This window comes from Rhinolophus hipposideros, assembly GCF_964194185.1.
Source record: "Rhinolophus hipposideros genome assembly, chromosome: 15".
NCBI classification, from domain to species: domain Eukaryota; kingdom Metazoa; phylum Chordata; class Mammalia; order Chiroptera; family Rhinolophidae; genus Rhinolophus; species Rhinolophus hipposideros.
Window position 1 is genome coordinate 26,637,304 of NC_138061.1, and position 13,311 is coordinate 26,650,614.

At 35.4% G+C, this 13,311-nt stretch overlaps 1 protein-coding gene across 9 annotated transcripts in view; it reads right to left on the minus strand.

The window, feature by feature from the left end:
• Window positions 1-13,311, minus strand: part of LCOR (ligand dependent nuclear receptor corepressor) — a 118,987-nt gene that overhangs the window by 34,443 nt on the left and 71,233 nt on the right. For all 9 annotated transcript variants that reach the window (XM_081074272.1, XM_081074273.1, XM_081074274.1 and 6 more), the window contains 2 exons: window positions 5,213-5,345; window positions 813-1,100 (listed from right to left, as the gene is read on the minus strand). In XM_081074272.1, the coding sequence (XP_080930398.1) occupies window positions 813-1,050 (238 nt within the window). In that variant the 5' untranslated portion in view covers window positions 1,051-1,100; window positions 5,213-5,345. The remainder of the gene's footprint in view (window positions 1-812; window positions 1,101-5,212; window positions 5,346-13,311) is intronic.

Consider the following 13,311-nt stretch of genomic DNA (forward strand, 5'->3'; position numbering starts at 1 on the left):
TTTAGTTCACAAAACAGTGCATGTGTGAATGTATGTGTTTTTGTGAGTTTATAAAATACTCAATACACCTAACAACCTGATGTGTGTCTTCTGTGTTCTCGTTATTTCCAATCCTAAGAGTTTCTTTTTTAAAACTGTAAATACATATTTTTGCCTTGTGATCTCATTTGCAGATGTAACTTCTTCTGTCTAACAAGTGAAGACATATTTATTTCTCAGGTGCTAATCCTAGAACATTGATGGATAAGGGAAAAAACTTAATTTTTCATAAGGGTTTTTTTTTGGGGGGGGTTGAACATATTGAAATTTTTTATTTATTTACTTTAATTAATTAGATTTATTGGGGTGACAATTGTTAGTAAATTTACATAGATTTCAGTGGTACACTTCTGTATTACATCATCTATAAATCCCATTGTGTGTTCACCACCCAGAGTCAGTTCTCCTTCCATCACCATATATTTGATCCCCCTTACCCTCATCTCCCACCCCTCACCCCCTTACCCTCTGGCATAAGGGTTTTAAAAACAATGGAGATGACAATGTTTGGGATAGTATAAAATGCTTATATAAATATCAAATAACTTAACAGTAGCCACCTAACTTCCCTTGGTAGTATATCAATCATGACTATGAGCTATGAAATACAGTGGGTAAGGCAGCCACTATACTTGTACTTCTTCTCTATAGCTGCATAGTGAGCCATAATTTAAGAATTACACAAACTTTTATCCTATTATTGCCACTGGTGCCCTCCTTAGCAATCATTTTTTTTCCTCCCCAAATTATTCTGATTGGACACCAAACCATACCTTGTTCACTAGGTTCTGACTGAGACTTTCTGACAGTAAGGTCCAGAGGTGAGTCTTGGTCAGCCATGAGAAGCTTGCTGAGCACAGGGTTCTGAGTAGTTGCAGCCGTGGGAGAGGTGGTGACTGGAGATGCTTTCGGCAGGCTTTGGTTCTTTGTGCTATTGGGCTGGCTGGGGTCCTGAGTAGAGCTATTTTTTGAGGTATATTCAGCAGCAAATTGTTGGATCATTCGCTGCATGATCTCACGGGCCACTAGGGGAATATTGGGGTCGGAGACCCAGGGACTGTCTGTAAACAAAGATTTATTTACTTTTAAAGTGGGACATGTACTTAAAAAAAAAAAAAAAGACAGCTTTCAAGCAAACATAAAATTTCATTTTATTTTTCTTAAAATGCAATATAGTAAAAGAGCATTTCCTCAGTTACACTTTAAGTCTCTACTAAGCGTTTGAATTGAGTATTTAAAAAAAAAAATCCATAAAATTATTTCTAAACTTCCCCCTCAGCATTATGCAATCAAACAAAGGGATAACAAATAGTATATCTTATGGGCAAGAATCACTTACCTGATACAGAAATCCCCAAACCCTTTTTTATGAAATAATTACTCCCCTATTTACCACCTATAGATCACAGCTGGTTTACCCTAGCCATTTCTTCCTAAGAATGGACTGATAACTCAAATTCAGGAGTGTTTAATTTACTTTCTGTTAAAGACTTGAAGGCATTCCAAGATTAGACCAGAGCAGTAATTCTCACACTTTAACGTTCATTAGAATCACTCTGAGGGCTTGTGAAAACAGACTGTTGGGTCCTATCCTCAGAGTTACTTATTCAGCAGTTCTAGGGTGAGCTCAAGACATTTCTAACAAGTTGCCCGATTCTGCTGGTCAGAGGACAACTTTAGAATCCTCGAGCTACAAGTTTAAATGCCAAATCTCAAAGCCCTAAGATCATACATATATTTTACATCAGTTCTTTAAATACACTTTGTCAACCACTATACACTAGCTAGCGAAGTAATGAAATACACATCTACGTTTCAATTTCTAATTAATGTTAATTTTAAAGACCATATGACTTCATTACTTCATAAAACTTTGAGCACTGGAAGGAAACGTGGAGGTCAATGGGGTAAAATAAAAGGAGAAATATTTTGTATATTTTGTAGAAACATATTATTATCACATCTCTATCATTACCACATTATCAGGGAGTCTAAGCTTCTCAAGAGCAGAGATTACTCAGCACCTAATCTTGCCTACTGTAAAGTATGCATTCATATTCGCTGAGTAATAAATGGATCAATCAACTCAATTACCATTAGATTGGGTTTTTTAAACAAATGAAGGAAATGTGATCTAAAGAGTAAGTGGCCTCTTCAAATCTGTACAGATGGTTAGTGATAGACCTTTGATTAAAACACTCCCCCGATCTTAAGGTTCCACACGTGATCTTTACTTCCCCACCATACGTCTGAGGCTTTAGAAGACGATTCTCAAAAAAAAAAACTGACTTCCCTTGATCTTTTAAAGGTTAACTATAGAAGGTAAATCATTTTACTCATATTTAGGAGCTGTAAGGACCATAGGTTGATTTATAAATTTAGAAAAAAAATATTTAATAAACATTTTAGTCACATTACTTTTAAAATCTCTCTACCCACTGGGTTTTTAAATATTCATTTAACTTTTCACTTAAGATCCATATATTTTTTTTTTTACATAGCACACAATCCTCCAAATGAAAGACTGCATATAGTTTCAAATTTTCAAATATTAGTGTATCTTTTTCCCCTGGAAAGTTGGAGAATATATGATATGTAAAGAAGAAACTTTCCAAATAGGAAGCAATATGAAGTAATTTATCAAATATCTGTGTTTAACTAGATTAATAAATATAATTAGAGATTTAAAAATATTTCAGGATAAAAACCATAAATTGCCACCTTTGAGCTTTAAATGGATGCAGCATTATTTTGCCTCTTCATTGAATGACTAACATAATTATGAAACACAATTCATGTTTATGAATCAATGACATCCCTGCCATTTGAATTTTTACATCTTTTGCAAGGTTCTTGAATGCATTTCATTCCTTCACTTACTTAAAACACAACATCTATAAACCTAGCCATACCTAGAACATGCACAACGAGTCAAATAACAACAAATCAGATCAAAATTAAAACTATATAGAAAAACATGTAAATGCTACCTCACAGCCACCTGTATGTTTTAAAATGCAAATCTAATTTTTAGAAAAGTGTCACATTTTCTAACAAGTGACAAAACAAGTGAAAAAGAAATATGACAGTTGTAGAAGGTATACTGTTCTTGAATTGGAGTTTATTATAGAGTCTATACCAAAAAAGCCTATTTTTATCGCATCTGTTTCTACATATATATATGTACGTATGTATATATATGTATATATATGTATATGTGTACACACACACACACACATTATCACTCCTATATATAACTTTTTTATATTCAGTTATTTAAAACATACGATTTGCAATACTTAGAAACGAGACAAATCCAAATACCTGAATTATTTACTAAAAACAAAATATTCTCTTCAGACTAAATTGTCTGCCATATCTCTGGATATTGAACATTTTTTGGTATTAATATGACGAGTGTTAATGCTCATCTTTGGACATCTCCAAGAGGATTAATAAAATATCTAAAAATAACAATACTAATACGTAAAACTAGGAGGAACATCCAATTGCAAAGTAATAGCTCTTTTTCTGAGCATCATATGCCAGTACAGAAATGCACTTAACTTTACATACAATTTCAAAGAATTCTCATCTGTTGAAGTTTTTCTAAGACTGATTCCAAGGAAATAATTCTTCTCTTAAAGGTTATGCTCCCAAAAGTTTAATGTCTAAATCAAATTATAAGGAGTTTAATGTAAGTTATTAAATCTAATGTAAGTTATTCCTAAATGACAAAGGGATGGTACTAGTAGAGAAATAGGCTAGAATTCTCTTAGGAACCTGCTTATGATTGATCTTAACTCCCTCTAAGTAGAGAGTGGATGAAAAGTGGTTCCTCCATAGAAATTAGAGAGGAGTTCCTCTTTTCAGACAATAACATTTGCTGCAGCCTCAAACCAATAATTCCGTACACATCCTAAAGTAGAAGAGCAATAGAGGAGGTGTAAAGATATTTTACTTAATCAACAGGCAGAACTGATCTATCATTTTTACACTTTAAATGTTAACTGATTGTTTAATCAAGTGTTCATAAAACCAAGAATATTACTATTTTGAAGATAATTTTGGAATTCAGGGTACTTTACTGGGATATGGTGAATGTGGGAGCTTTGACTGGGGGCTTTAGGTCAGAAGCTGCAAGAGGATATTAAAAAAGAAGTGAAGATGTACTAGAAGATTTAATTTTGTCTAAGGATCTGATGGAAGACATTTTTTAAAAGTGTACTAAAAACAATAATCTTGTGCATTCCTTAATTTTGTACACCTCAACTCATACTCCTTTTTGAAAATACTGATTACATTAAGCAGAAGCCGAGCTGCTCTTCAATTGTAACCAAACCATTAAAATCAGCACTTCTCTGCCTTTTGACCAGTGTACAGGCAAACACCAGCTTTCAAATTTCAGAGGGAAGGAGGGAATTTCCAGAGGAATCAGAGGTGTACACTAGAACATATGAAGAAATATTAAAGAAAATAGAATCACTGAGTCTGTTGAAAATTAAACAAGGATATTCAGGATTATCGGGATTTGTAGGAAACTTTTTTTTTGAACCTATCATAGTAGCCTCCATCTTGGAACTAGAGGAAGGGCATAACTAATATTATAAATCCATTTAGAAAGACTATCTCGAAGGTAAAGACTCTTCACTAGAATGGATCATGAATGGAAGCTTCCAGAAGGTCTTGGCTGACAGCAATTAAACTTTGTGGATAGAGAAATGTAAAACAAACCTACAACAGTTTCAAGGAGAAAGATAAATTGTAAAACACAAGAGGTGGTGTTATTAAGTGCTACCTCAAATATTTGGAAAAATGGTTTATAATAATGAATTTCAGTTTTAAGAATTTAAAAAAATTAGTGAAACAAAACTATATCAAGGAGAAAACAAAATTGCCTGCAAATCTAATTAATACTATACTGAGACCTTACAATTTCCAGACTTTCTTAATAATTTTACGAACTATTTAACTAAAACTGACATGGCACCATCACTTTAGAGCAAAAAAGAAAGGGGTTGCACTACCCTATGCCAAATTTAACTGACCAAAAAAATAAAGCACATTATCAATAAAAAATATTTTAAAAAGTAACTCTTTTAAAAAATGACACTGAAATTGAAATTAATATAAGACAAGCAGATGCTAAATGTCATTCTTTATTGGAACCAACCTTTTCTATAAAAGACTGCATTGAGGAACTCTTCTGCTTGTCTCTCGAATCGAATGATTTTTGCTTGCTCTTGTTTAAGCAGAGCTTCTTGCCCAGCTCCCGAAGCTGGTTCATCCAGACCGACTAAGTGTCCCTGCAAAAATATTTGGTGAATATCTTTCCCCATATCAAAAGCACAGATGCAAAATCAAAAGCACAGATGCAAAATCAAAGACAAATGTTAAAGATAAGACAAATCAGTTCAATATAATTAAAACATTTTAAAATTTCAAATCAGGATAAAATTTATCTCCACAAAAGTGTAAAAGCAAAGTGAATATAAATATGTATTTGGGGTGGTTTTTACCCATGGTTTTTATGATTGTGAGTTCTGTTTAAAATTTACAAGTAAACTCTAAATGGAAAATTTCCTTGAGCATTCAAATATATTGGTTCTTACTATACTATAGCAATAGTTCAGATATTGAAGGTATGTTATAATCCACAAAGGATTTCCCTAAAGATTTTAAATATACCCAGTGATATTTGCAACCAGCTATGATTTCCCTATCACCCAAATTGTGTCACCAGCACGACCAAAATATATATTTTGCAAAGACAAATTTAGCATCAATTATATATTGTAAACAAATAGTTTAATACAAAGAACTCTCTTGCATATTCAAACTAAAACGATCTCTTAACAATTACACATAAAATACTAAGTTTGCCACATAATTTGTTTAAAACTCTTTAAACAAAATATCTTAAGTATTATAAATCATTACAAAAATCTTTATTATAGTTGTATTTGACAACATTCTCTCTATGGACTAAATAAATTATTTAAAAATTAATCAAAAATAAAGTAACTTAATTTTGATACAGATTTAGCATCTAAACAGGCACAGGCATACCATGGGGATATTTGGTTCCACAATAAAGTGAGTCATAATCTTTTTGCTAGTGGAGGAGGGCCTTAACTTCAATTTGTAAAAAAACGCAACATCCATAAACCACAATAAAGTAAAGTACAATAAACTGAGGTATGCCTGTATTAATTAAATAGTCCAATAAAATCCTCAACTGCATTATATGTTAATGCCATTTCACTGTTTAGTGATTTTTAAAAAACAAATATTACATGGCATGAACTGTACTTAACTTCTTAGTCCTACATTCAGTCAGTTCAAACTTTGAACAAAATATCTATACTTAAACTATATTTCATGTAGCATTCAAGCTACTTTCTAATCTAAATCAACTCAGAGCAACTAACCTAGCATTTAGTAAGACAGGTGCTACATGTTTTCTTGAATCAAACAATTTTATCAACCTGGACTGAAATATGCAGATTAATTTTAGTTGGTTCATATCAATTACAGTCCCATCTGCAATTACAAGATGTGTAATTTGTTTTTAAACAATTGTTGCTGAAATATAATACACATACCATACAATTCAACCATTTAAAATATAAAATTAATTTTTTTTAAAGTATATTCACAAGTATGGGACGATCACCTTGATCTAATTTTAGAGCATTTTCTGACACCATCCAAAAAAACCCCATACACATTAACAGTCACTTCCCGTTCTCCCACTTGCTTCAAAACTACGCAACCACTATACTTTTTTTGTTTCTATAGACTTGCTTATTCTGGACATTTCATATAAATGGAATCATACAATATTTGTTTTTTTGGTGACTGATTTCTCCTAGAATAATGTTTTCAAGTTCACCTAATTTGCAACATGTAACACTTCCTTTTTATTCCCAAATAATATCCGATTGTAAGAATATGCCATATTTTATCCATTCACCAGTTGGTGAACATCTGGGTTGTTTCTGCTTTTTGGCTACTATGATAGGAACAATTCCGCTTTTAATACTTGTGTACAGGTTTTTGTATGGATATATATTTTCAATTCTCTTAAACACAGAGGATGCCAAAATAAATGTATACACATTTTAAGTAAGTAAAACACTTTATTAAAATTATGCTGATGGTAACCACTTTGAGCATCTCTTGTAATTGCAGAAGTCAAACATGACTTGCATTCATCTTTTGTTATTGGTATATATTGAGTATATATTGGTATATATTGAGTATTACAATTTTAATAGTTTTTTCCTTTCTTAAAATGTGCATACATTCAGTTTTTTGGCACTCTGTATATACTTAAGAGTGGTACTTCTGGATCATGTGTTAACTAAGTTTACCGTTTTGAATTAAGTGCCAAACCATTTTCCAAAGCAGCTGCACTATTTTATATTCTCCACAGCAATGAGGGTTCCTTTCTCCACATACTCACACTTACCTTTTTCAAAAAAAGATTTTACTGGGGAAGGGGAACAGGACTTGATTGGGGAACAGTGTGTACTTCAAGGACTTTTTTCCAAGTTAAGTTGTTGTCCTTTCAGTCTTAGTTGTGGAGGGCGGAGCTCAGCTCCAGGTCCAGGTCCAGTTGCCGTTGCTAGTAGCTGCGGGCGCAGCCCACCATTCCTTGCGAGAGTCGAACCAGCAACCTTGTGGTTGAGAGAATGCACTCCAACCAACTGAGCCATCCAGGGGGCAGCTCAAGGAGCCGTGTTCAATCTTAGTTGCAGGGGGCGCTGCCCACCATCCCTTGCAGGACTCGAGAAATCGAACTGGCAACCTTGTGGTTGAGAGCCTGCACTCCAAGCAACTGAGCCATTGGGGGGGGGGGGCAGCTCAGCTCAAGGTGCCATGTTCAATCTTAGGTACAGGGGCAGAGCCCACCATCCCTTGTGGGACTCGAGGAGTGGAACCGGCAACTTGTGGTTGAGAGCGCACTGCCCATGTGGGAATTGAGCCGGCAGCCTTCAGAGTTAGGAGCACGGAGTTCCAACAGCCTAAGCCACCGGGACGGCCCCAACACTTCTTTTTTTTATTACGCCATCTTGGTACAGAAGAAGTGGTATCTCAGTTTAGATTTGCATTTCCATACTAATGATGCTGATCATCTTTCATGATGGTCATGATGGCTTATTGGTCATTTAAATACCTTCTTCGGAGAATGTCTATTTATATGCTTTGCCCAGTTTTTAATTGGACTATTTACCTTTCCATTGTTGAGTTGTAAGAATTCTCAAAATATTTTGGATACAATTCCATTATCAAATATATGATTTGAAAATATTTTCTCCCATCTGTGAGGTTTCTTATTTCACTGATGTTGTTAACAGCACAATAGTTTTTAATTTTAATGAATTCCAATTTATCTATATTTTCTTTTTCCATTTGTGCTTTTGGAATTGTATCTGAAAAACTAGTGGCTAACCCAAGGTCATGAAGGTTTATTCCCATGTTTTCTTCTAAAAGTTTTATGGTTTTAGGACTTATTTTTAGGTTTATGATCCATTGAGTAAATTTCTGTATATGGTATAAGGGGTCCAACTTCCTTTGTGAAAAATCACTGGCCATAAATTTTACTTCTGGATATCCAATTCTATTCCACTGATCTATATATCTATCTTTATGCCAGTAACACACTATGTTGATCACTGTAATTATGTACTAAGTTTTGAAACTGGAAAGTATAAGTCATTTCAAGTTGTTTTTTGGTAAGATTGTTTGGATATTCAGGGTGCCTTGAATTTTCATATGAATTTTAGGATCAAGCTCGTCAATTTCTGCAGAGGCCACCTAGGGCTTGATGGGAACACATTGACTCTGCAGATCATTTTGGGGAGTAATGCCATCTTCATAATGTTGTTTTCCAATCCATGACCACAGGATATTTTCCCATTTACTTGGATCTTCTTTAATTTCTTTCAACAATGTTTTATAATTTACAGTGTACAAGTCTTACATTTTTGTTAAATTTATTTCTAAGTATTTTATTATTTTTGATGCTATTGTAAGTTGAACTGTTTTCTTAATTTTCATATCCAGATTGTTCACTGCTGGTTTACAGAAATAAAACTAATTTTTAAAGAATGTTGTATTCAGCAACCTTGCTCTTGTTGGGTGGTGTGCTCTATTGATGTCTGTTAGGTGTAGCTGATTCATAGTGTTATTCAAGTCTTCCATCTTTGTTGTTCTTCTGCCTAGATGCTCTATCCATAGTTGAAAGTGGGATGTTGACGTGTCCAACTATTACGGTTGTATTAGTTATTTCCCCCTTCAATTCTGTTGTACTTTGCTTCATGCATTTTTGGGCTCTGTTGAGGATTTAATTGTTTTCCTGATAAAGCAACCCTTTTGTCATTAGAAAATGCCCCTCTTTATCTCTAGTTCACTGAAATCTATTTACCCAGAAGTGTGCAGTCTCTGGTATCGCTTCTCAGAGGATGCTGTCTTGAGCATGCACAGTCTCTCTGTCCACCAGGAATGACTGTGGCTTCAGCTGGACTCTCTTTGGTAGTATTTCTCTCGGGTCTCCCCTTTACCAGCTTCTGGTTGATGTACCAGTAGTGGTTTATCACACACACAGCTGTTAGCCTCTACTAATTGTTCTGGTTTTGCCACACCCTGGGGCATAAATTGCACCACAGTCTGATCCAACAAAAGTGGGCCTGTTTGTAGGCGCAGAGTGCTGCCAGTCTTTGAGGCTTGCTTCATGTGTCTCCTTGGCTGCCTTTTTTTCTGATTCTGTTAAACTTCTAACGCCATTTCATACTTGTTGAACTAGCATTGTAGAGCTACCAGTCTCCTCTTAATTGTTGACCACAAAGATCTTTATCATTTTCAACATTCTGGAACATTTGCAAATTCTGTTCCTAATAAAGTCTGTTCCCTTAGAAGAGTTGTAGAGTTCTGTTCTTAAGGCGTGCCTCTCCCTTCAGAACCATCTTTGTGCATAAGACCACAAGAACTAGGGGCTGGGACAGTGTCTCCCTTATCTGAGTGAGATCTGTGCTCTATGAGTCGGGGTGCTAGATGACTTGCTCCACCTGGCATGGAACTTTTGCCTCACGAATGAGGCGTGGCCCAGGGCAACTGGGACCCAATATTCTCAGCCTGCTGCGCCTGGGGTAGACTTCCACTCTTAGTAAAGGCAGAGTGGAGGAAGGAAGCGAGCCCCAAGCCTTTGACCTCACCTGTCTAGAATAAAGTATTTGCACCAAGAAGCTGGAAGGTATGAGAGATGCCCACAGTCGGCCCCTCAAGCTCAATCAAAGTAGAGCTCCCTTCAGGCAGAGCTCAGGGAGAGGGAGGAGAATAAATCATGGTTCAAATATCACATTCTTGTTGTTCTTACAGAGATTGAGTAGATTTTTTGAATAAATAGTTCTCTATTTGCTATATATGCCCTTAATATTAACTATTTCTAGTTTAAATTGCTGTTTTAAAATAATTTCAACCAGTTAAATGGTTCTTTTGCTTGTTTTCATCCAGAATAATAACAAAAGATGAAAAATATAACACAAAACCATGTATTTTTTTCTATTGCATCTGGTCACCATATGAAAAATTTTTAACAGTGATGTATAAACAAAATATAGCTCATCCTCCCTCACTGTACATACATGTACCAAAATTAAATGACCAAAAAGAACAGTTCATACTACATAGAGCTAATAAAGCTAATAAAATCCCCAGGAGATAGGAAGTTAAAGGAAACAATTCATGTCATTTCCCCTCCCCCACCTCTAAATTCCCAAAGGAGGGGCTGCCGGATGACTCAGTTGGTTAGAGTGCGAGCTCTCAACAACAAGGTTGCTGGTTCGATTCCCGCATAGGATGGTGGGCTGCGCCCCCTGCAACTAAAGATTAAAAACGGCAACTGGACTTGGAGCTGAGCTGCGCCCTCCATAACTAGAACGAAGGACAACGAATTGGAGCTGATGGGCCCTGGAGAAACAGTGTTCCCCAATAAAATTTTTTTAAAAATAAAAATAAAACAGAGTTCTTAGTTTTAAAAAATAAAATCCCAAAGGAGTAATTATGTATGGTAATGGCAAAAAATAAAATGATGTGACACACACAAATCTATAAATCAAAAACTACTGTTCTTTACATTTATTATTTGTACTTATTAAAGAACAAGTTTTTGGCCCAGAACTAAGTAAGGATAAAGTTGGAGATTTGAACTGAAATTTTTATCTCCCAGTTGTTTCCTTCAGAATTCAGGAATTGGTCCACCTAGACTGATTGATTCATAGCCAGAGGTGATTCTGTCATATCAGAATCTACTGTGAGCTTCTTAAAAACATATATACCTAGAACATACTCTCAGAGCTTTGATTCTGTAGCTTTGGGGTAGAGAATAGTCATTATGCTTTTTAAAAAACTCTTTCCTTAATAAAGAACTGAAAAACGTATTACCAGTATCACACTTTAAAAATCAGTTTATAAACTGGCCCAGTGGCTCAGCTGGTTGGAGCACCATGCTCCTAATGCCAAGGTCACCAGTTCGATTCCCATACAGGCCAGTGAGCTGCGCCCTCTACAGCTAAGATTGTGAACAACGGCTCTCCCTGGAGCTGGGCTGCTATAAGCAGCCAGAGGTTGGCATGAGCTGCCCTGGGCTACTGTGAGCTGCCATGAGTGACCCGAGGCCAGCGTGAGCTGCTGTGTGTTGCTGTGGGCTGCCATGAGAGGCCAGTGGCCGGCAGCCGGCGAGAGCTGCCATGAGCAGCCGACCAACGACAGGCGACCGACTGCCTCAGCCAGGGGAGCGCAAGGCTCATAATACCAGCGTGGGCCAGGGAGCTGTGTCCTACACAACTAGCCTGAGAAATAACGGCTTGGACTGGAGGGGGGGGCGGCGCAAGAAAGGGGGAAAAATTAGTTTTATATCTACAATAAGTCTTAGTATTTGAGAAAGGTAATCCCCACCTATGATTTATATTTTCCAAAATGTCCTGGCCATTCTAGTTTTATTCTTTCAGATTATATTTAAAAGCACTTAGTCAATTCTGTTCCCACCACCACTAGCCCCCCCCAAACTGTGTTTTTTATTTAAATAGCGTTATAATTAGGAAGTAATTCAGGAGTAAGTAACATCCTTAAAAATATTCAGTCTTCTCTTGTAGGAACTGCTTTATATTTATCCAAGTGGGCTTTAATGGATCTCAATTAAAATTCCGTTGTTTATATAGTTCCCATGAATTTATTATTTTACATTTTTACTGCCATTATGAAAAAGATATTTCCTTTATTTTCTAATTGCTAGAGCTGGCATAAATGGGGTGTGTGTGTGTGTGTGTGTGTGTGTGTGTGTGTGTGTGTGTGTAAAACTTAATTTTGCATACAGCTTTCAGGGAAAAGTGTAAGTCATCTATCTTCAGTTGCTATGTTCTCTGATAGCCTCCCTCACCAGTTGGTGTCAATTTTCCAATATAGGTACATATTTTTTTACAGATGAGGTGCATTTTGTTGTTTTTCTTTTTTCAATATTCTTTTAAGTTAATTTCTTTTAAAGGAGCTGTGATGGTGGTAGAGAGGGAGAGGAAAACAAAACTGCAAAAGCCGCCAATACTTTGTGATGTGATGATCCATCACCCAAAGCAAGGAAGGAGATATAATACTGAATGGGTTGGGATCGTCTTCAACAGAAAAGACCTCAAGTTCTTTTTTTTTTAATTTATTGGGGTGACAATTGTTAGTAAAATTACATAGATTTCAGGTGTACAATTCTGTATTACATCATCTATAAATCCCATTGTGTGTTCACCACCCAGAGTCGGCTGTTCCATCACCATATATTTGATCCTCAAATTCTTTACTACGTTTTCAGTTATCTCTACCTATATAATTCATGTAATATACTTTATCATCCTTTATTACTTTTTTGAACAGCAATAAAACAAATATCCAAAAGATGTTTTCAAATGAGTTTACTCAACACTTTTCTCTACAACTTGAAGTAGATATCTCTGTAATAACAGAAATGTAAAGGAAATTATTCAGGCTGAAGGGAAATGACACTACAAAACACTGATGAGAGTTTTATCTCATCATATGAGAGTTTATCTCATAAACATGAGATAAACCATGATCATAAATTGGAAGACTCAATTTTGTAGCCATTCTCTCCAAATTGATCTATAGATTCAAGCAACCCTAATCAAAATTCTAAAAATCTTTCTGAAGAATTGATAAGTTAATTTTTAAAAGTTAATTTATAAAAATTTATATAGAAAAGTC